The 24715-nt window shown below is 43.3% G+C and overlaps 1 protein-coding gene and 1 non-coding gene across 2 annotated transcripts; both read left to right on the top strand.

Moving 5' to 3' along the window:
- The first annotated feature begins 689 nt into the window (after positions 1-689).
- On the top strand, positions 690-24211 carry LOC112230846 (EGF-like repeat and discoidin I-like domain-containing protein 3). The gene is made up of 11 exons (XM_042311745.1): positions 690-1127; positions 1714-1791; positions 1900-1932; positions 2875-3003; positions 15383-15496; positions 20090-20271; positions 20380-20535; positions 20697-20841; positions 23236-23420; positions 23592-23747; positions 23965-24211. Exons 1-11 carry the CDS (start codon positions 1064-1066, stop codon positions 24112-24114), a joined length of 1392 nt encoding a protein of 463 aa, XP_042167679.1. The 5' UTR covers positions 690-1063; the 3' UTR covers positions 24115-24211.
- LOC112231504 lies at positions 3876-3930 on the top strand. Its single transcript, XR_002950466.1, has one exon. It is a non-coding gene; the product is annotated as a U7 small nuclear RNA (small nuclear RNA).
- Positions 24212-24715: the final 504 nt, after the last annotated feature.

Genomic DNA, 24715 nt, shown 5'->3' with positions numbered 1-24715 from the left:
CTACCCCCTAACCCACCCACCCATCCCACCACCACCCCTACCCCCTATCCCCTGCACAGATGCTGCATTCAGAACCAAGTTTTGCTTCGCATAAGCACAACTCCCACTGGTTTCTCTGTGTCGTGTCCGTACACTCAGCGTTCTGGGACAGGAAAACAGTTATCCAGACACTGTCCATCACACACATACGATACACATACAACCCAGCTGAACTTCCTCCATTTGGTCCCCGATGGGCAAAACATCTTATCTCCTCTTCATGGGACCATTCTGGCCTTATTGGTATGATGTCATCAAAAAATATGCATGCAGCCAGCTCTGTGTTTCCCCATAGGCTAGCCTACACTATTCAAAATGTTTTTGCTATCGATATTAAATGGTTATTTGGCTGCCCCCACAGGGGAACACTTTATTTGGTTGCAGGTTGGACCCTTTCGGGTTCCAGGTAGAACCCTTTGAGAGAACTCCACTTTTCACGAGTGCCTCCTTATGTGAATTCAAAGGATTCTAATCTGGAACCAAAAAGGGTCGTTTTAGCCGAATGAACTCTTTCGGGAACCCTTTTTTTCGAAGAGTGTACTGAATACAAGCTTTATCCTGGGAAACGAGTGCTATTATTTATGTGGCCTATTTTGTTAACATTGATTATTATAATGAGGTTATACATCCATTTTCAATCATCGGGAGATTATTGTGATGGCTAAACTACAACTTCAGGTTAGTCAATTATAGCTACTGATTGTGGCGGTCAAGCAGCCGAGGTGAGATACTGCGCAGCATCACTGCGGTGAAGCGAACCAGAGAAGAGGTGGTAGCGCTCAACCTCAGGATCCCTTTGCTTTTTGTCTGTCTGCCTATTTATCTGCGCAACAAAACTCGCATCTCCGGGTAAACTGATTGACAGACAGCTTGCGAGGAGGAGTCGCCAACATCATCAGCATCATCATCATTATCATCACAGCGGCCTCTGCAGCGAAGGCGGAGGAGAGGAGACGAGAGAAAGAAGATAAGTTTTCTGCCCTTTGTTTTGGTTTTGACCGCGGGGGAAAGCAGTAACTCGGAGATGCACCTGCTATTGTCCCTCGCGGTGCTGTGCCTCGGTGCGGCTGTGCCTCGGCAGGTGAACGGTGAGTGCACGGGGATACTGGCGAATGTAAACAAACAACGGTGTCGTCATCCCTCTTAAATGAAGGGGTGAATGTTAGTGCGTAGTTTTCTTATTAAGGAGTGAGGTGCGGCAGCAGATGCCGTTGATACTTTGGGGGAACTCGCGGAGGATATTCTCTAGAATAAATAACTGCGTGTATCTTAATACGCTCGTGTTGTTGTTTTTTGTTGTTGTTGTTTTGTTGATGTGACTTAGCCTATCAAAGCCATATCTGAACTTAGTTGTTCAGAGAATTTCAAGTGGAAATTCTGCATGAAGATGTGTGTGTGTGATATGTAAATACAGTGTGTGATGCCTGTCCCCTTGGGGCTCTGTGTCTCTCTCATTGGGGTGTTGCTAAGAAGATCTGACAGCTACTCTCTCTCTCTCTCCCTCTCTCTCTGTCTGTCTCTCTCTGCCTGTCTGTCTGTCTCTCTCTGCCTGTCTGTCTGTCTCTCTCTCTGTCTCTGTCTCTCTCTCTCTGTCTCTGTCTCTGTGTCTGTCTCTCTCTCTCTCTCTCTCTCTCTCTCTCTCTCTCTCTCTCTCTCTCTCTCTCCCTCTCTCAGGGGATGAATGTGAACCTGTGTCATGTGAGGGTGATGCAGACTGTTTCACCCCCCAGTCAGAGGAGGCGCTACTCTTATGTAAGCACAGGAGGACTTTGGGATCAATAATTCAAGTAATCAACTGTGTCAGCGCATGATTAGGGAACACATTATCACCACAACAAATTGATCTCTTTCTTTCTACAGCCACGCCAGACTGGGAGGAGCTGATTACAGCAGGTAAGAGAAGCCTGATCCCAAATAGCCTCTAGCCCCCGTGTCCCCTCACAGATCTCAAATGATTGGATAGGTGTAATCAATTCACTCCGTTTATGATTGATGGCCTGTTTGATCCTATGACACCTACATGAAGTGCACAGACATCACTAAGCTTTATATTAATGCAACACAGCTACTGACAGTGACCACTGGTTCCTTCATCCAACTGTACAATCACCCACAATCTGTTCTATTGCCTGTGATCTTAATCAAGACACCACTCTCTTCTCTGAGGTCCATTATAGGCTGTGTGCGTGTGCGTGTGTGTGTGTGTGTGTGTGTGTGTGTGTGTGTGTGTGTGTGTGTGTGTGTGTGTGTGTGTGTGTGTGTGTGTGTGTGTGTGTGTGTGTGTGTGTGTGTGTGTGTGTGTGTGGTGTTTTAGATAATCCCTCATTAGTTCATACTAGCTGCTGTAGTAACACCATAATGAGGGCAGGCTTTATTTTGTGATGTGCCTGTCATAGCTAATCACACACATACACACACACGTACGTGTCCATGGTTGTGTGAGCGTAGCCTGCTAACCTGATGGTGAGCCTCCCATAAGGCTAGCAGGGTAATATTAGCAGGTTTAATATAACTAATCTGACCTATATCCCTGTGCTTATCTTGGGACAGACAGTGAATATAAATAAATATGTTGTATTGTCATATACACCAGATAGGTGCAGTGAAATGTGTTGTTTTACAGGGTCAGCCATAGTAGTAGTTTGCGCTCCTGTAGCAAATTAGGGTTAAGTGCCTTGCTCAAGGGCACATTGGCAGTTTTTTTGTTTGTTTTTACCTTCTCGTCTCGTGTGTTCGAACCAGCAACCTTTCGGTTACTGGCCCAACACTCTATGTTGTCTTTTACTTGTGCTTAGTGTAGAAAACCAATTGATCCCAATAGGTTTTTGTGTCCAGGTCTGTGCCAGCCCAATCCATGCCACCATGGGGGTGTGTGTGAGACCACTAATGCCCAACGAGGTGATGCCTTCCTGGGGTACCACTGTCACTGCTCCCCTGGCTACTCTGGAGCCCACTGCCAACACAGTAAGACACATACGCACGCACACACACACATACACACACACAGGCACACACACACACTAACCCGGGTGGACAGCTTGTCTAACGACTGAGAGGGTCTCAGGCCTCCCGGCTGGAGGGAGTGGCTTAAGCCGACCATTCTTAATGAGGTCACTCAGTGGGAGTTATGCTGATGAAGTCATACACACATCCTCACGCTTTCATGGGTGTGATGAGTTATGACGGCTTACACGTGGTGAAACACGCACACACGCACACACACACACACACACACACACACACACACACACACACACACACACACACACACACACACACACACACACACACACACACACACACACTCAACAATGTAGTACCACCCACATGAACAAATACTGCAGATTACTATAGAATTCTGCAGTAATTAATATAGAATTCTGTAGTAAACTGTCATGTACTGTAGAATACTATACTAAACACTGTAATACCCCTCAATCATATGTAGTGCTTATTATAGAATGTTGTAGTATAGTGAGGAATACTACTGTTAATACTACAGTATTATCCACTTTAGTAAATACTATTGTAATGTCCGCAAAAACACTACACTTTTTTAACTGTATTTAATTTGCACATGCCTTGCCCATTCTCCTCCCCCATATCCCAATTTGTGCTACCCATAAGTGAGAAACCTACATGCCAAGTATAGACCATATTGTGTTCCCTACAGGCTATAGAAATGAGCAGAAACTATGAACTCTCTGGTCAGACCCTGGTCCATCCTTCCTTCCTTCCTTCCTTCCTTCCTTCCTTCCTTCCTTCCTTCCTTCCTTCCTTCCTTCCTTCCTTCCTTCCTTCCTTCCTTCCTTCCTACCTACTGTACAGGTTATGGAAAATGTGCTCTTTTAGTATTTTTCCAGTAGGTTTTCACAAGGAGGAAATGCCAAAGATAATGAAACAAAAACACTAAAGTAAATATTTTAGTTATGTCTGAAAAAAACACAGGTGAATACTACAGCCATCTACCGTCTGGAAAAACACTACATTAAATACTAAAGTACACTACAATCCGCAAAAACACTACATTTATTACTATAGGTGACCAATCGTTTCGATTCGGTCTCGTGTAGCAACATTTTAAATTGTGTTTTTTTTACATTGGATAAAAGTAGAGACCTAGAAAATGGTATAGAATACACTACAGTTGAGGAACAATGGGAAAGTAATTCTGCTTTGAAAGTTCATAACCTCACTTTGGAGAAAATGCCCCTTGAATGTTTTGGTACACCTACTGGAGAGGTTTTCTTTGTCTACACCCATTCAGCATTATTCACACCCTCTTAAGCCTTAGCCCCACCCATCTCTTTAAGGATTCACATGTGAGGCCATGTGCTAAACAGAGTGAGTACGGTAGTGTACTAAACAACCAAAGGTTTCAAGACTAAAGTCTGGTTTATACCATGTCTATCGACATGTCTGTAGACTGTTGTCACTGTGACATCATGAACATTCTATTGTCGTCCGACATCAAACTTGTCATTGTCGTTATGAACACAAAAACGACAGGCTGCATGACATCAGCAGACGGGTGGTCCAAAATAGCATAACTAGTGTATTTTAACACCAATAAACCCATCAGTTTAAAAAATAAATTCAGTATATGTCAATTTAGCAAACCAGGCAACTACATTGTTTTGGTTTGTTTCTAGATTGTTAGCTAGCTAAAGTTAAGGCACTATATACTACAGGTTTCTTTTGCTACAGTATTTATACTATAGTTAACTGTTAATACTACAGTATACTAATGTGAAAGTATACTCCATCTGAAAAACACTACAGTGAATACTATACTATAGTATACTATAGCTTTTTTTATTTGGGCAATACCAACAATGATATCTACTCTGTATGTGTGCACAGTGAGGTCATATACTCTTGTAGTTCTCCAGGGGGTCTTGTATATAAATACTAGGTGTTGTTCTTGGTGACAGACCCAAACAGACAGTGTAAAACTAGGTCAACTGATAAGATTAGTCCCAAGCGCCAAGTTAGGATCATATAATTGTACATGTGATAAATGTTCCACATTTCGAGGAATTTCCCTCTCTGAATTGATTAAATCACCCACGGAAGCCTTCTGTACTAAATTATAGCGAGTCATACCCATAGAGATCCTATGAAATTACTAGAGTGGATATGTCATGAACCCTTAAAGTTCCAGAATGGGGTGAAAATGGCAGCCATATTGGTCAGGGAGAAATCCAAACCAGTCCAATTGGAATGAATGGCAGTAGAGGCATAATCCTGATTTTACTTATGCAGGAAAATAAAAGTAAGGCATATGATATATCACAAATTGTGTAATAGAATTATTGTTAACCTAAAATATTGTCATATCATTATAAATACAGTTTATATAAGTTTTACACAAATTGTCTGTATAAATAGCCTCTAAAATATATTTAAACAGACCCTAAATGTCTCAATTTTTGTTTTCTTGGAAAGCTGTGAGTACAATTATATGTTACAATATCAGTACTTGTTGCATTTACAACTTGTCTAAATCCTATCATCAACTGATTTCAGACAATGTATGGCTGTGGATTAATTGTTTGAATGGAACGTTGGCATATTGGCAGTTAATTTGAAACATTTCTGTAATCATTCCTCTAAAATTGCCTGGCTAGCAAGCAAACAAACATACAGTGCAGACAAATTCTTCAAATATATTTTTTTTACACAATATCCTATCACATCACTGTTGACCAACTTTTTGACCAAAATGGCTGACCTGCAGCGCTTCCAACTCTCACGCATTGGCCGTGAGACACATGCATTAGACCTTCTTCTCATGCTCACTCCACAACTCTTACAGTGCATTCGGAAAGTATTCAGACCCCTTGACTTTTTCCACATTTTGTTACGTTACAGCCTTAATCTAAAATTGATTCAATAAAAACGTTTCTTCCTCAATCTACATACAATACCCCATAATGACAAAGCGAAAACAGGTTTTTAGAAATATTGTGCAAATTTATAGAAATAAAAAACAAAAAGTCCTTTAAGTCAAGGGGTCTGAATACTTTCCGAATGCAGTGTATATCTCACTCCGTGAAAAGTACTCTATTTGTTTATGTAATTAGTCCAGTGCTTTAACGTTTAAATTGAATTCATCGCTTCTGCGCTTGCAATTTAACATCACTAACAGAACCTCTACCATTGTCCAGTTTTACCACAGCCCTGTGAACCGCGGCACATTGAAGCATACGATTGGTTTATTTATGGAAGGGATCGAGGGAATTGGACGCGCATTTCAAAGAAACGTCCCTCATAATTAGGAGGGGAGCCGAGTAGAGAAAGAACGTTCTCCGCTGAGTTTATAAAACTGTAAAAAGAGCAGCACGGAGGGGCTGTTTTAAATACAATGTTGTAAAAACAAAATGGTTGCTGTTACTCCCGTCCCTATTGCTGAATGCAACCTTTTGACACCACGTACTGAGGTCAATAATCCATACTTGCCTTAGGCTTCTCCTTTGGTGATTGGCGTTTAGGCTGCGGCAACGAAAAAGCAGCATACAGACCTAAAGTATGTTTTAGCGGCAGAGTTTGGTAGGGGAACCTGAAACTCTGAAAATAACAGACTGTGAACTCAAAAGTGTACGTTTGATTGTAGAGGGGGAAAATAAATGTACAAATAATAATAATACAACAACAAGAAGAACTGTGCCTGTCAGCAAGAACACCACTGTTATTCCCCAAACGTATTGTATTATTCCTCTTCTTCCCAAGAACACCACTGTTATTCCCCAAACGTATTGTATTATTCCTCTTCTTCCCAAGAACACCACTGTTATTCCCCAAACTTATTGTATTATTCCTCTTCTTCCCAAGAACACCACTGTTATTCCCCAAACGTATTGTATTATTCCTCTTCTTCCCAAGAACACCACTGTTATTCCCCAAACGTATTGTATTATTCCTCTTCTTCCCAAGAACACCACTGTTATTCCCCAAACGTATTGTATTATTCCTCTTCTTCCCAAGAACACCACTGTTATTCCCCAAACGTATTGTATTATTCCTCTTCTTCCCAAGAACACCACTGTTATTCCCCAAACGTATTGTATTATTCCTCTTCTTCCCAAGAACACCACTGTTATTCCCCAAACGTATTGTATTATTCCTCTTCTTCCCAAGAACACCACTGTTATTCCCCAAACGTATTGTATTATTCCTCTTCTTCCCAAGAACACCACTGTTATTCCCCAAACGTATTGTATTATTCCTCTTCTTCCCAAGAACACCACTGTTATTCCCCAAACGTATTGTATTATTCCTCTTCTTCCCAAGAACACCACTGTTATTCCCCAAACGTATTGTATTATTCCTCTTCTTCCCAAGAACACCACTGTTATTCCCCAAACGTATTGTATTATTCCTCTTCTTCCCAAGAACACCACTGTTATTCCCCAAACGTATTGTATTATTCCTCTTCTTCCCAAGAACACCACTGTTATTCCCCAAACGTATTGTATTATTCCTCTTCTTCCCAAGAACACCACTGTTATTCCCCAAACGTATTGTATTATTCCTCTTCTTCCCAAGAACACCACTGTTATTCCCCAAACGTATTGTATTATTCCTCTTCTTCCCAAGAACACCACTGTTATTCCCCAAACGTATTGTATTATTCCTCTTCTTCCCAAGAACACCACTGTTATTCCCCAAACGTATTGTATTATTCCTCTTCTTCCCAAGAACACCACTGTTATTCCCCAAACGTATTGTATTATTCCTCTTCTTCCCAAGAACACCACTGTTATTCCCCAAACGTATTGTATTATTCCTCTTCTTCCCAAGAACACCACTGTTATTCCCAAACGTATTGTATTATTCCTCTTCTTCCCAAGAACACCACTGTTATTCCCCAAACGTATTGTATTATTCCTCTTCTTCCCAAGAACACCACTGTTATTCCCCAAACGTATTGTATTATTCCTCTTCTTCCCAAGAACACCACTGTTATTCCCCAAACGTATTGTATTATTCCTCTTCTTCCCAAGAACACCACTGTTATTCCCCAAACGTATTGTATTATTCCTCTTCTTCCCAAGAACACCACTGTTATTCCCCAAACGTATTGTATTATTCCTCTTCTTCCCAAGAACACCACTGTTATTCCCCAAACGTATTGTATTATTCCTCTTCTTCCCAAGAACACCACTGTTATTCCCCAAACGTATTGTATTATTCCTCTTCTTCCCAAGAACACCACTGTTATTCCCCAAACGTATTGTATTATTCCTCTTCTTCCCAAGAACACCACTGTTATTCCCCAAACGTATTGTATTATTCCTCTTCTTCCCAAGAACACCACTGTTATTCCCCAAACGTATTGTATTATTCCTCTTCTTCCCAAGAACACCACTGTTATTCCCCAAACGTATTGTATTATTCCTCTTCTTCCCAAGAACACCACTGTTATTCCCCAAACGTATTGTATTATTCCTCTTCTTCCCAAGAACACCACTGTTATTCCCCAAACGTATTGTATTATTCCTCTTCTTCCCAAGAACACCACTGTTATTCCCCAAACGTATTGTATTATTCCTCTTCTTCCCAAGAACACCACTGTTATTCCCCAAACGTATTCCTCTTCTTTGTATTATTCCTCTTCTTCCCAAGAACACCACTGTTATTCCCCAAACGTATTGTATTATTCCTCTTCTTCCCAAGAACACCACTGTTATTCCCCAAACGTATTGTATTATTCCTCTTCTTCCCAAGAACACCACTGTTATTCCCCAAACGTATTGTATTATTCCTCTTCTTCCCAAGAACACCACTGTTATTCCCCAAACGTATTGTATTATTCCTCTTCTTCCCAAGAACACCACTGTTATTCCCCAAACGTATTGTATTATTCCTCTTCTTCCCAAGAACACCACTGTTATTCCCCAAACGTATTGTATTATTCCTCTTCTTCCCAAGAACACCACTGTTATTCCCCAAACGTATTGTATTATTCCTCTTCTTCCCAAGAACACCACTGTTATTCCCCAAACGTATTGTATTATTCCTCTTCTTCCCAAGAACACCACTGTTATTCCCCAAACGTATTGTATTATTCCTCTTCTTCCCAAGAACACCACTGTTATTCCCCAAACGTATTGTATTATTCCTCTTCTTCCCAAGAACACCACTGTTATTCCCCAAACGTATTGTATTATTCCTCTTCTTCCCAAGAACACCACTGTTATTCCCCAAACGTATTGTATTATTCCTCTTCTTCCCAAGAACACCACTGTTATTCCCCAAACGTATTGTATTATTCCTCTTCTTCCCAAGAACACCACTGTTATTCCCCAAACGTATTGTATTATTCCTCTTCTTCCCAAGAACACCACTGTTATTCCCCAAACGTATTGTATTATTCCTCTTCTTCCCAAGAACACCACTGTTATTCCCCAAACGTATTGTATTATTCCTCTTCTTCCCAAGAACACCACTGTTATTCCCCAAACGTATTGTATTATTCCTCTTCTTCCCAAGAACACCACTGTTATTCCCCAAACGTATTGTATTATTCCTCTTCTTCCCAAGAACACCACTGTTATTCCCCAAACGTATTGTATTATTCCTCTTCTTCCCAAGAACACCACTGTTATTCCCCAAACGTATTGTATTATTCCTCTTCTTCCCAAGAACACCACTGTTATTCCCCAAACGTATTGTATTATTCCTCTTCTTCCCAAGAACACCACTGTTATTCCCCAAACGTATTGTATTATTCCTCTTCTTCCCAAGAACACCACTGTTATTCCCCAAACGTATTGTATTATTCCTCTTCTTCCCAAGAACACCACTGTTATTCCCCAAACGTATTGTATTATTCCTCTTCTTCCCAAGAACACCACTGTTATTCCCCAAACGTATTGTATTATTCCTCTTCTTCCCAAGAACACCACTGTTATTCCCCAAACGTATTGTATTATTCCTCTTCTTCCCAAGAACACCACTGTTATTCCCCAAACGTATTGTATTATTCCTCTTCTTCCCAAGAACACCACTGTTATTCCCCAAACGTATTGTATTATTCCTCTTCTTCCCAAGAACACCACTGTTATTCCCCAAACGTATTGTATTATTCCTCTTCTTCCCAAGAACACCACTGTTATTCCCCAAACGTATTGTATTATTCCTCTTCTTCCCAAGAACACCACTGTTATTCCCCAAACGTATTGTATTATTCCTCTTCTTCCCAAGAACACCACTGTTATTCCCCAAACGTATTGTATTATTCCTCTTCTTCCCAAGAACACCACTGTTATTCCCCAAACTTATTGTATTATTCCTCTTCTTCCCAAGAACACCACTGTTATTCCCCAAACGTATTGTATTATTCCTCTTCTTCCCAAGAACACCACTGTTATTCCCCAAACGTATTGTATTATTCCTCTTCTTCCCAAGAACACCACTGTTATTCCCCAAACGTATTGTATTATTCCTCTTCTTCCCAAGAACACCACTGTTATTCCCCAAACGTATTGTATTATTCCTCTTCTTCCCAAGAACACCACTGTTATTCCCCAAACGTATTGTATTATTCCTCTTCTTCCCAAGAACACCACTGTTATTCCCCAAACTTATTGTATTATTCCTTTTCTTCCCAAGAACACCACTGTTATTCCCCAAACGTATTGTATTATTCCTCTTCTTCCCAAGAACACCACTGTTATTCCCCAAACATATTGTATTATTCCTCTTCTTCCCAAGAACACCACTGTTATTCCCCAAACTTATTGTATTATTCCTCTTCTTCCCAAGAACACCACTGTTATTCCCCAAACGTATTGTATTATTCCTCTTCTTCCCAAGAACACCACTGTTATTCCCCAAACGTATTGTATTATTCCTCTTCTTCCCAAGAACACCACTGTTATTCCCCAAACTTATTGTATTATTCCTCTTCTTCCCAAGAACACCACTGTTATTCCCCAAACGTATTGTATTATTCCTCTTCTTCCCAAGAACACCACTGTTATTCCCCAAACTTATTGTATTATTCCTCTTCTTCCCAAGAACACCACTGTTATTCCCCAAACTTATTGTATTATTCCTCTTCTTCCCAAGAACACCACTGTTATTCCCCAAACTTATTGTATTATTCCTCTTCTTCCCAAGAACACCACTGTTATTCCCCAAACGTATTGTATTATTCCTCTTCTTCCCAAGAACACCACTGTTATTCCCCAAACTTATTGTATTATTCCTCTTCTTCCCAAGAACACCACTGTTATTCCCCAAACTTATTGTATTATTCCTCTTCTTCCCAAGAACACCACTGTTATTCCCCAAACGTATTGTATTATTCCTCTTCTTCCCAAGAACACCACTGTTATTCCCCAAACGTATTGTATTATTCCTCTTCTTCCCAAGAACACCACTGTTATTCCCCAAACGTATTGTATTATTCCTCTTCTTCCCAAGAACACCACTGTTATTCCCCAAACGTATTGTATTATTCCTCTTCTTCCCAAGAACACCACTGTTATTCCCCAAACTTATTGTATTATTCCTCTTCTTCCCAATCTTGCCATTGTAATCACATATTTGAAATCCGATATGCCTACTTGTGTTTTTTGAAAATGGATAATATGAGGCTATGTTTTTTTGTTGCAGTCATTCATGGACGCTTTTGAATAAGCCATGCAAATAAGAACTGGATATTGAATGCTCCAGGCCTCAAATATAATTGTTGACATTTTAGTACACGTGCACATGCTAGGCTAAGATAGTAGGGCGATTCACAACTTACAAACGCATCATATTTTGTCTATGTAGACTCAGATGATTGCAAGGGTCTTCAACTGGTAGGCATAAACCACCTGAATATTGAGATATTCATTCGATTTTTCCTGAAGGTTTTGAGAAATTAATTGTTATAATAAGAACATTTTCAAACACGCAGAACTTTGGAAACATAGATCAGGGGGAGGACAAGCGCAATATTCTTCCAGCACTATTTTAAAGAGTTCACCCAAATTACAAAATGTTTGTGTCCTTACCTTGAAAACAATCTATGGACAAGGAGACTGCAATCGATGATTTGGTTACCCAGTGCCATCAACCTAAACTGGGACATACTTAACATCCCAGCCGTCCTATAATCTAAGATAGATGCCCTCAATCTCACACCAGTTATCAATGAACCTACAGTACCAGGTACAACCCAAAATCCATAAACACTGGCACCCTCATAGATATCATCCTGACCAACCTGCCCTCTAAATACACCTCTGCTGTTTTCAACCAGGATCTCAGTGATTACTGCCTCATTGGCTGCATCCGTTATGGGTCTGCTGTCAAACAACCACCCCTCATCACTGTCAAACGCTCCCTAAAACACTTCAGCGAGCAGGCCTTTCTAATCGACCTGGCCGGGTATCCTGGAAGGATATTGGCCTCATTCCATCAGTAGAGGAAACCTGGTTATTCTTTAAAAGTGCTTTACTCACCATCTTAAATAAGCATGCCCCATTCAAAAAATGTAGAACCAGGAACAAATATAGCCCTTGGTTCACTTCAGACCTGACTGCCCTTGACCAGCACAAAAACATCATGTGGCGTACTGCATTAGCATTGAATAGCCCCCGTGAAATGCAACTTTTCAGGGGAGTTAGGAACCAATATACACAGGCAGTTAGGAAAGCAAAGGCTAGCTTTTTCAAACAGAAATTTGTATCCTGTATCACAAACTCCAAAAAGTTCTGCGACACTGTAAAGTCCATGGAGAATAAAAGCACCTCCTCCCAGCTGCCGGACTGCACTGAGACTAGGAAACACTGTCACCACAGATAAATCCACTATAATTGAGAATTTCAATAAGCATTTTTCTACGGCTGGCCATGCTTTCCACCTGGCTACCCCTATCCCGGTCAACAGCCTTGCACCTCCCACAGCAACTTGCCCAAGCCTCCCCTTTTCTCCTTCACCCAAATCCAGATAGCTGATGTTCTGAAAGAGTTGTAAAATCAATCTGGAACCTCTCTTTCTAAAATGATCCCCCGCAAATGTTGCAACCACTATTACTAGCCTGTTCAACCTCTCTTTCATACCATCTGAGATCCCCAAAGATTGGAAAGCTGCCGCGGTCATCCCCCTCTTAAAAGGGGGAGACAATCTAGACCCAAACTGTTACAGACCTATATTTATCCTACCCTGCCTTTCTAAGGTCTTCGAAAGCCATTTCGAATCCCACCGGACCTTCTCCGCTATGCAATCTGGTTTCCGAGCTGGTCATGGGTGCACCTGAGCCACACTCAAGGTCCTAAACGATATCATAACCGCCATCGATAACAGACAATACTGTGCAGCCGTATTCATCGACCTGGCCAAGGCTTTCGACTCTGTCAATCACCACATTCTTATCGGCAGACTCAACAGCCTTGGTTTCTCAAACGACTGCCTCGCCTGGTTCACCAACTGCTTCTCTGATAGAGTTCAGTGTGTCAAATCGGAGGGCCTTTTGTCCGTACCTCTGGCAGTCTCTATAGGGGTGCCACAGGGTTCAATTCTTGGGCCGACTCTTTTCTCTGAATATATCAATGATGTTGATCTTGCTGCTGGTGAGTCTCTGATCCACTTCTACGCAGACAACACCATTCTGTATACTTCTGGCCCTTCTTTGGACACTGTGTTAACAACCCTCCAGACGAGCTTCAATGCCATACAACTCTCCTTGGCCTCCAACTTAGTAAAACTAAATGCATGCTCTTCAACCGATCGCTGCCCGCACCTCCCCGCACTTAGAATATGTGGACAACTACAAATACCTAGGTGTTTGGTTAGACTATAAACTCTCCTTCCAGACTCACATTAAGCATCTCCAATCCAAAATTAAATCTAGAATCGGCTTCCTATTTCGCAACAAAGCATCCTTCACTCATGCTGCCAAACATACCCTTGTAAAACTGACTATCCTACCGATTCGTGACATTGGCGATGTCATTTACAAAATAGCCTCCAACACTCTACTCAGCAAATTGGATGCAGTCTATCACAGTGCCATCCATTTTGTCACCAAGCCCCAAATACTACTCACCACTGCAACCTGTATGCTCTCGTTGGCTGGCCCTCGCTTCATATTCGTCGCCAAACCCACTGGCTCCAGGTCATCTGTAAGTCTTTGCTAGGTAAAAGCCCTGCCTTATCTCAGCTCACTGGTCACCATAGCAGCACCCACCCATAGCACGTGCTCCCGCAGGTATATTTCACTGGTCACCCCCAAAGCTAATTCCTCCTTTGGCCGCCTTTCCTTCCAGTTCTCTGCTGCCAATGACTGGAACAAATTGCAAAAATCACTGAAACTGGAGACTCATATCTCCCTCTCTAACTTTAAGCATCAGCTGTCAGAGCAGCTCACAGATCATTGCACCTATACATAGCCCATCTGTAAATAGCCCATCCAACTACCTCATCCCGATATTGTTATTTTTTTCTCCTTTGCACCCCAGTATCTCTACTTGCACATGCGTCTTCTGCACATCTATCACTCCAGTGTTTAATTATTAAATTGTAATTACTTCGCCACTACGGCCTATTTATTGCCTTACCGCCCTAATCTTACCACATTTGCACACACTGGATATAGATTTTTTCTATTGTATTATTGACTGTACGTTTGTTTATTCTATGTGTAACTCTGTGTCGTTGTTTGTGTCGCACTGCTTTGCTTTATCTTGGCCAGGTCGCAGTTGTAAATGAGAACTTGTTCTCAACTGGCCTCCCTGGTTAAATAAAGGTGAAATAAATAATATTGTTCTCTTAAATAAATGTGAAATAAAATGAAATAGAAAAACATAACTATTTCCTTTGTCTTGTTGTAGTGGTGACACTCCCCGACATGTTGCATCCAACTTTCACTTGAGTACCGGGATCAATCTCTGCTTCCAACCTTCCCACTGTTTCTCCCATTTGCCTGTCTCCCCATCTCCTTTTATTGCTGTCTGAATTAAGTGTCAAACCACCTGAAAAAATATTAGCATACTTTAATTTCATCCGCCCAAAATGTCGAAGTAACAAAGTCATTTTGAGCGTTCATTTCATGTTCGAAGCACCCGGAAAGCACCTGGTAAGATGTTTTATTCCTCACCTTGGTTATAGGCCTAACTACAGCAGAAATACATAGAAATAAGGAGATTAGATTTGAAAGCAGTAAAGTTTTCCGACCCCCCGTCTAGGGGTTGTGGCAGGGGGCAATGAAAATGATCATAGCAAATCTCACTCCGAGCTGCCTTCAAAAGTTGGCAGTCCTGTTCCTGTATGAAACGTTCCCCTTTTACATGAAGTATCTGCAACCTGATAGTCCCATAAATGTATGAAACTGTTTGTGTTTCAGATGTGAATGAGTGTGACAGTGGGCCGTGCAGGAACGGAGGTGTGTGTACAGACCGGGAGGCCAACTACACGTGTGTGTGTCCTGGAGAATACACGGGCAGGACCTGCCAGCACAGTGAGTGTGGACTTGTGTAACTGTTTACTTGCGAGTCATCAGAGGACAAATATTTTAAGAGGTCTTGATGTCCAACGCTTACATGAACACACAATTGAATTAGGTAGGTATTGGTGTCATATGCTCTCTTGCTGTTTTCCCTTTTAGTGCGCTTGTGTGTGTGTGTGTGTGTGTCTGTGACCTATTTATTTAAGCACTCTGTGCTGTCCTGGTGTAGCATCATTAAAAATCAAATCAAATTGTATTTGTCACATACACTTGTTAGGGCAGATGTTATTGCGGGTGTAGCGAAATGCTTGTGTTTCTAGTTCCAACAGTGCAGTAATATCTAACCATACACACAATCTAAAGTAAAGGAATGGAATTAAGAATATATAAATATTCTGATGATCAATTTCAGAGCAGCATAGACTAAGATACAGTAGGATAGGATGGAATAGAGTCGATACATATTAGATGAGTAATGAAATATGTAAACATTATTAAAGTGGGTAGTGTTCCATTATTAAAGTGGCCAGTGATTTCAAGTCTATGTTCGAGGCAGCAGCCTCGAATGTACTAGTGATGGCTATTTAACAGTCTGACCGTATTAGTCTGATGGCCTTGAGATAAAAAGCTGTTTTTCAGTCTCTCGGTCCCGGCTTTGATGCACCTGTACTGACCTCGCCTTCTGGATGATGGCGGGGTGAACAGCTCGGTTGGTTGTTGTCCTTGATGATATTTTCCCTTCCTGTCACATCTGGTGCTGTAGGTGTCCTGCAGGGCGGGTAGATTGCCCCCGGTGATGTGTTGGATGGGCCGCACCCCCCTCTGGAGAGCCCTGCCATTGCGGGCGGTGCAGTTGCCGTACCAGGTGGTGATACAGTCTGACAGGATGCTCTCAATTGTGATTCTGTAACATTTGGTGAGGGGTTTAGGTGCCAAGCCAAATTTCTTCAGCCTCCTGAGGTTGAAAAAGCACTGTTCAAATCAAATCAAATCAAATTTATTTATATAGCCCTTCGTACATCAGCTGATATCTCAAAGTGCTGTACAGAAACCCAGCCTAAAACCCCAAACAGCAAGCAATGCAGGTGTAGAAGCACGGTGGCTAGGAAAAACTCCCTAGAAAGGCCAAAACCTAGGAAGAAACCTAGAGAGGAACCAGGCTATGTGGGGTGGCCAGTCCTCTTCTGGCTGTGCCGGCTGGAGATTATAACAGAACATGGCCAAGATGTTCAAATGTTCATAAATGACCAGCATGGTCGAATAATAATAAGGCAGAACAGTTGAAACTGGAGCAGCAGCACAGTCAGGTGGAAGTTGAAACTGGAGCAGCAGCATGGCCAGGTGGACTGGGGACAGCAAGGAGTCATCATGTCAGGTAGTCCTGGGGCATGGTCCTAGGGCTCAGGTCAGTTGAAACTGGAACAGCAGCATGGCCAGGTGGACTGGGGACAGCAAGGAGTCATCATGTCAGGTAGTCCTGGAGCTCAGGTCCTAGGGCTCAGGTCCTCCGAGAGAGAGAAAGAAAGAGAGAAGGAGAGAATTAGAGAACGCACACTTAGATTCACACAGGACACCGAATAGGACAGGAGAAGTACTCCAGATATAACAAACTGACCCCAGCCCCCCGACACATAAACTACTGCAGCATAAATACTGGAGGCTGAGACAGGAGGGGTCAGGAGACACTGTGGCCCCATCCGAGGTTGCGCCTTCTTCACCACACTGTCTGTGTGGGTGGACCATTTCAGTTTGTCAGTGATGTATACGCTGAGGAACTTGATGCTTTCCATCTTCTCTCTTGCTGTCTCATTGATGTGGATAGGGGGGCTCCCTCTGCTGTTTCCTGAAGTCCACAATTAGCTCCTTAGTTTTGTTGACGTTGGGCGAGAGGTTATTTTCCTGGCACCACTCTCCCAGGGCCCTTACCTCTTCCCTGTAGGCTGTCACATCATTGTTGGTAATCAGGCCTACTACTGTTGTGTTGTCTGCAAACTTGATGATTGAGTTGGAGGCGTGCATGGCCACACAGTCATGGCTGAATAGAGAGTACAAGAGGGGGCTGAGCACGCAACCTTGTGGGGCCTCAGTGTTGAGGATCAGTGACGTGGAAATGTTGTTTCCTACCTTCACCACCTGGGGGCTGCCGGTCAGGAAGTCCAGGACCCAGTTGCACAGGGCGGGGTTCAGACGCAGGGCCTCGAGCTTAATGATGAGCTTGGAGGGTACTATGGTGTTGAATGCTGAGCTATATTCAATGGACAGCATTCTTACATAGGTATTCCTCTTGTCCAGATGGCGATTGCATCTTCTGTGAATATAATGGGGCGATAAGCAAATTGGGTACAGGACCAAAGGTGGACATCTTGATGTATGTGGGGACAACAGACTGGAATAGGGAGAGATTGAATATGTCTGTAAACAATCCAGCCAGCTGGACGCGGCTGGGCCGGCAGCCTTGCGAGGGATAACATGCTTAAATGTCTTACTCACGTCGGCCAGGTAGAAGGAAAGCCCCCAGTCCTTGGTAGCGGGCAGCATCAGTGGGACTGTGTTATCCTCAAAGCGGGCGAAGAAGGTGTTTAGCTTGTCCGGCAGCCAGACGTCGGTGTCCACGACGTGGCTGGTTTTCCCTTTGTAGTCCATGATTGTCTGTAGACCCTGCCACATACGTCTCGTGTCTGAACCCTTGAATTGCGACTCCTCTTTGATTGCCTTACGGAGGGAATAACTACACTGTTTGTATTCGGCCATATTCCCTTGCCACCTTGCCACAGTTAAATGCGTCAGATTGCATTTTCAGTTTTGCGTGAATGCTGCCATGTATCCACGGTTTCCCGTTAGGGTAGGTTTAAATAGTCACAGTGGGTACAATATCTCCTATACACTTCCTATACACACAGTATCAGTGTATTTGTCTATGTTGTTCTCGGAGGCTATCTGGAACATATCCCAGTCCACCTGATCAAAACAATCTTGAAGCGTGGATTCCAATTGGTCAGACCAGCATTGAATAGTGCTTAGCACGGGTACTTCCTGTTTGAGTTTTGGCCTATAGGAAGGGAGGAGGAAAATGGAGTTGTGATCAGATTTGCCAAAGGGAGGGCTGGGGAGGGGCATCCCGGAAGTTGGAGTAGCAGTGGGCGAGTGTTTTAGCAGCGCGAGTACTACAGTCAATGTGTTGATAGAACTTCAGTAACTTTTTCCTCAAATTTACTTTGTTAAAATCCCCAGCTACAATAAATGCGGGGATTCAGGATATGTGGTTTACAGTTTGCATAAAGTCTGGTGCAGTTCTTTGAGGGCCGTCGTGGTATGGGCTTGAGGAGGAATATACACGGCTGTGACTATAACCAAAGAATATTCTCTTGGGAGGTAATACGGTCGGCATTCGATTATGAGGTATTCTAGATCGGGTGAACAAAAGGACTTGAGTTGCTGTATGTTATCACAATCACACCATGAGTAGATAATCATTAGCGATGTTTTTGCGTCGTGGTACCAGAATCTCTCTGTTCTCAATCAGAGCCAGCCTGAGTCTGTTTTGGGGGTGGAGAATGCCAGATACGGACCCCCTTGTCCCCAATCCTACACAGGGACCACGGACACACACTCACAGACCTATGCCCTTCTCCCCTACCTCACACACTCCTCCAGAACCAGTTCTTTTCACACATACTCACACAGGAGCTGTGGGAAAAGAGAGGAGAGTTGCGAGGATGAGGATGTTTTTGTAAGACATTTTGAAGCTGAAGTTTCAACCAGTGAGAGGGAGAATGATGGACTGATAAGTGGAAGTAATGACGCAGAAAGACGAGAAGAAGAAAAGGATGAACTGGCTAGCAGAATATATATATATATTTTTTAAATGGACTGACACACAGATGCAATGACTCAGTTTTACCAGGAGAGAGGTTGAGAGACTGCATGTCAGAGACTGAAATCAATGATGAAACTGACCTGGAACATGAAATTCATCTGGGCCAACATGGGACAATCCAGATCAGAGCTGAGGCTGTCCTTCAGAGGAGAAACAAGGAACACTGTGTCTTCGGTACCTGCTGATGTTTGAGGAAGGAATGAAGAAAGAAAGAAAGAAAGGAAGGAAGGAAGGAAGGACATTTACTGTGGCTTTGGCTTGTGATGGATGTACTAATTGTACTAATCATTATCTCTCTCTCTCTCTCTATGTCTCTCTCTATGTCTCTCTCTATGTCTCTCTCTCTCTCTCTCTCTCTCTCTCTATCTCTCTCTCTCTCTCTCTCTCTCTCTATCTCTCTCTCTCTCTCTCTCTCTCTGTCTCTCTCTCTCTCTCTCTCTCTCTATGTCTCTCTCTCTCTCTCTCTATGTCTCTCTCTCTCTCTATGTCTCTCTATCTCTCTCTCTCTCTCTCTCTCTCTCTCTCTCTCTCTCTCTCTCTCTCTCTCTCTCTCTATGTCTCTCTCTCTCTCTCTCTCTCTCTCTCTTTCTCTCTCTCTCTCTCTCTCTCTCTCTCTCTCTCTCTCTCTCTCTCTCTCTCTCTCTCTCTCTCTCTCTCTCTCTCTCTCTCTGTGTCTCTCCTCTTTCTTCCTTGTGTGTCTGTGTACCTGCTGTCCCTCTACTCTGTAGAGTGTTCAGGTCCTCTGGGCATGGAGGGTGGTATCATCACCAAGGGGCAGCTGTCCTCCTCCTCTGTTCAGCGGGGCATGTTTGGTTTGCAGCACTGGAGCCCTGACCTGGCCCGGCTCCACCGCAGGGGCATGGTTAATGCCTGGAGCCCTGCACTTAGCGACCGCTGGCCCTGGATACAGGTAGCACACGCTCACACACTCCGGCTGTCCGCTAGATAGATGTAGCCAGTGTTTACTCCACCATGGCCAAACTCTAGTTGTTTCTGACCCCCTTATGTTTGTGTCCAGGTGAACCTGCGGCAGCAGATGCGTGTGACGGGGCTGATTACCCAGGGTGCTCGGCGGCTGGGCAGCTCAGAGTATGTGAAGTCCTATAAGATCGCCCACAGCGACGACGCTAGGACCTGGAGCATGGTGAAAACCAGAGGAGACACACAGGACATGGTGATGCGTGTGTGTGTGTGTGCGTGTGCGTGCGTGTGTGTGTGTGCGTGCGTGCATGCGTGTGTGTGTGCGAGTGAGAGTGAGAGTGAAAATACATTTGCGCAGGTGCGCCTAAATCAGCCTGATGTTTTTGACTGATAAAACCTGATGTTTTCCTCTAGATATTCCACGGTAACTCAGACAGCAGTTCTCTCATGGCCAACACCTTCTCTTCACCAATTGAAGCACAGTACATACGGGTTTACCCTCAAGTTTGCTGGGGCCATTGTATGCTGCGCATGGAGCTGATGGGCTGCGAGCTCACAGGTCAGTGACGTCATCGTCTGTAGACATGATGCTTTATAAACTTGATTCGGCACCCTGCTCATAATGCCTTCATTACAATGTTGTAAAGCTTCATGATGCCAAATGTCTCAAAAGCAGTCATACATGGTTATAAAGTAAATATTTCGTGACAATGTTTTGACACACAGTACCAGTCAAAAGTTTGGACACACTAACTCATTCTAGTTTTTTAAAATTTAAATTGGACTATTTTCTACATTATAGAATACTATGAAATAACATATATGGAATCATGTAGTAACCCAACAAGTGTTAAACAAATCAAATTATATTTTACATTTTAGATTCATCAAAGTAGCCACCCTTTTCCATGATGACAGCTTTGAACACTCTTGGTATTCTCTCAACCAGCTTCATGAAGAATGCTTTTCCAACAGTCTTGACGGAGTTCCCACATATGCTGAGCACTTGTTGGCTGCTTTTCCTTTACTCTGCGGTCCAACTAATTTCAAACCATCTCAATTGGGTTGAGTTTGGGTGATTGTGGAGGCCAGGTCCTCTGATGCCGCACTCCATCACTCGCCTTCTTGGTCAAATAGCCCTTACACAGCCTGGAGGTGTGTTGGGTCATTGTCCTGTTGAAAAACAAATGATAGTGCCACTAAGCAAAAATCGCTGAAGTTGGAGACTTTTATCTCCCTCACCAACTTCAAACATCTGCTATCTGAGCAGCTAACCGATCGCTGCAGCTGTACATAGTCTATCGGTAAATAGCCCACCCATTTTTACCTACCTCATCCCCATACTGTTTTTATTTATTTACTTTTCTGCTCTTTTGCACACCAATATCTCTACCTGTACATGACCATCTGATCATTTATCACTCCAGTGTTAATCTGCAAAATTGTAATCATTCGCCTACCTCCTCATGCCTTTTGCACACAATGTATATAGACTCTTTTTTTTTCTACTGTGTTATTGACTTGTTAATTGTTTACTCCATGTGTAACTCTGTGTTGTCTGTTCACACTGCTATGCTTTATCTTGGCCAGGTCGCAGTTGCAAATGAGAACTTGTTCTCAACTAGCCTACCTGGTTAAATAAAGGTGAAATAAATAAAAATAAATAAAAAAGCGCAAGCCAGACTGGATGGCGTATCGCTGCAAAATGCTGTGGTAGCCATGCTGGTTAAATGTGCCTTGAATTCTAAATAAATCACGGACAGTGTCACCAGCAAAGCACCCCCACATCATCACACCTCCTCCTCCATGCTTCACGGTGGGAACCACACATGCAGAGATCATCCGTTCACCTACTTTGCATCTCACAAGACATGGCGTTTGGAACCAAAAATCAGGCCAAAGGACAGATTACCACTGGTCTAATGTCCATTGCTCATGTTTCTTGGCCCGAGCAAGTCTCTTCTTCTTATTGGTGTCCTTTGGTAGTAGTTTCTTTGCAGCAATTCGACCATGAAGGCCTGATTCACACAGTCTCCTCTGAACAGTTGATGTTGAGATGTGTCTGTTACTTGAACTCTGTGAAGCCTTTATTTGGGCTGCAATTTCTGAGGCTGGTAACTCTAATGAACATATCCTCTGCAGCAGAGGTAACTCTTTTGGTAACCTCCTTTGCTGTAACGGTCCTCATGAGAGCCAGTTTCATCATAGCGCTTGATGGTTTTTGAGACTGCACTTGAAAAAACTTTAAAAGTTATTGAAATGTTCCAGATTGACTGACCTTCATGTCTTAAAGTAATGATGGACTGTCATTTCTCTCTCATTTGCTTATTTGATCTGTTCTTTCCATAATATGAACTTGGTCTTTTACCAAATAGGGCTGTCTTCTGTATACCACCCCTACCTTGTCACAACACTGATTGGCTCAAACGCATTAAATTAACTTTTAACAAGGCACACCATAATTTAAATGCATTCCAGGTGACTACCTCATGAAGCTGGTTGAGAGAATGCCAAGTGTGTTCAAAGCTGTCATCAAGGAAAAAGGGTGGCTATGTCTCAAATATAAAATGTAATTTGTTTGTTTAACACTTTTTTGGTTCCCACATGATTCCATATGTGTTATTTCATAGTTTTGATGTCTTCACTATTATTCTACAATGTAGAAAATAGTAAAAAATAAAGAAAAAACCCTTGAATGAGTAGGTGTGTCCAAACTTTTGACTGGTACTGTATATTTTAAAGATATACAATACCAGATATACAGCGTTGTTATTGAGATTATCTGACCATTATGATGCTGTCAGTAAAGTGATTATGATGCTGTCAGTAAAGTGATTATGATGCTGTCAGTAAAGTGATTATACACTTACTGTACCATAGGCAAATATTTTTGGACCTAGTCTACTTCCTGTATATTAGGTATTTTTCTGTGTTTCTGTTTCTGGTCTCCCAGGCTGTTCAGAGCCTCTGGGTCTAAAGGGGGGTCAGGTGCAGGACTCCCAGCTGACCTCGTCCTCTGTGTACCGGACCCTGGGCATGGGTCTGCTGGCCTGGACCCCGAACAGAGCCAGACTGGACAACCAGGCCAAAGTCAACGCATGGACCGCAGCCACCAATGACCAAAACCAGTGGATACAGGTATGGAGGGGAGGGGTAGGGGAGAGGGAGGGGGAGGAGTAGGAGAAAGACAAAAACAGAGTGGAGTATGCATTTTAATGAATGGATAATTAAATCATTCTCCCTCTCTCCCTCTCTACTTCCCCTCTCTCCCTCTCTACTTCCTCTCTACTTTCCCTCTCCCTCTCTCAGGTAGACCTGTTGGTTCCTACTAAGGTAACAGGTGTAGTGACTCAGGGAGCTAAGGACTTTGGCCGTGTCCAGTTTGTGCGCTCCTACAAACTAGCCTACAGCAACGATGGACTGAGGTGGACGACATACCAGGACGAAACACAACACAAGGACAAGGTCGACACACATGATCATATTGATTGACTGTTTGATTGATTTGTTGATTGATTGAGACACAGAAAAGACATGACATACATGACAGAGGGACAGAAAGAAAGAGAAGGAGACAGAAAGTGAGGGACGGTGATGGTTCAGTTATTGGTGTTCCAGTTGTATCTGTGGTTGTCTTGTTGGCAGTGTGTCTGACGGTATCCGTGGTTGTCTTGGGTGACAGGTGTTCCAGGGGAACGTTGAAAATGACACCCACAGGAAGAACTCCGTCCAGCCGCCCATATATGGTCGTTTCCTCCGCCTCATCCCCTGGTCCTGGTACGGACGCATCACACTGAGGATGGAGCTTCTGGGCTGCACAGAGGACGACTGACCATCTCTCTCTCTCCCTCTCTCTTCTCCCTCCGTCTCTCTCTTCTCCCTCCGCCTCTTTCTCTCTCACCTAGCTCTCTCTTCTCCCTCCGCCTCTTTCTCTCTCACCTAGCTCTCTCTTCTCCATCTGCCTCTTTCTCTCTCACCTAGCTCTCTCTTCTCCATCTGCCTCTTTCTCTCTCACCTAGCTCTCTCTTCTCCCTCCGCCTCTTTCTCTCTCACCTAGCTCTCTCTTCTCCCTCCGCCTCTTTCTCTCTCACCTAGCTCTCTCTTCTCCCTCCGCTTCTTTCTCTCTCACCTAGCTCTCTCTTCTCCCTCCACCTCTTTCTCTCTCACCTAGCTCTCTCTTCTCCCTCCGTCTCTTTCTCTCTCACCTAGCTCTCTCTTCTCCCTCCGCCTCTTTCTCTCTCACCTAGCTCTCTCTTCTCCCTCCGTCTCTTTCTCTCTCACCTAGCTCTCTCTTCTCCCTCCGCCTCTTTCTCTCTCACCTAGCTCTCTCTTCTCCCTCCGCCTCTTTCTCTCTCACCTAGCTCTCTCTTCTCCCTCCGCCTCTTTCTCTCTCACCTAGCTCTCTCTTCTCCCTCCGCCTCTCTCTCTCTCAC

Source organism: Oncorhynchus tshawytscha, linkage group LG33 (assembly GCF_018296145.1).
Source record: "Oncorhynchus tshawytscha isolate Ot180627B linkage group LG33, Otsh_v2.0, whole genome shotgun sequence".
Lineage (NCBI taxonomy): Eukaryota > Metazoa > Chordata > Actinopteri > Salmoniformes > Salmonidae > Oncorhynchus > Oncorhynchus tshawytscha.
The sequence above is the reverse complement of the archived record's forward strand: the minus strand, read 5'-3'. Positions and strand labels throughout refer to the sequence as shown.

What these genes read in the sequence shown, in the direction of transcription:
- LOC112230846 (XM_042311745.1), top strand. Translation starts at nt 1,064, where the DNA reads ATGCACCTGCTATTGTCCCTCGCGGTGCTGTGCCTCGGTGCGGCTGTG. An exon ending in GGAGGAGCTGATTACAGCAG is followed by an intron (nt 1,933 to 2,874) that starts GTAAGAGAAGCC and finishes TTTTGTGTCCAG; the next exon opens with GTCTGTGCCAGCCCAATCCA. An exon ending in TGGAGCCCACTGCCAACACA is followed by an intron (nt 3,004 to 15,382) that starts GTAAGACACATA and finishes TTTGTGTTTCAG; the next exon opens with ATGTGAATGAGTGTGACAGT.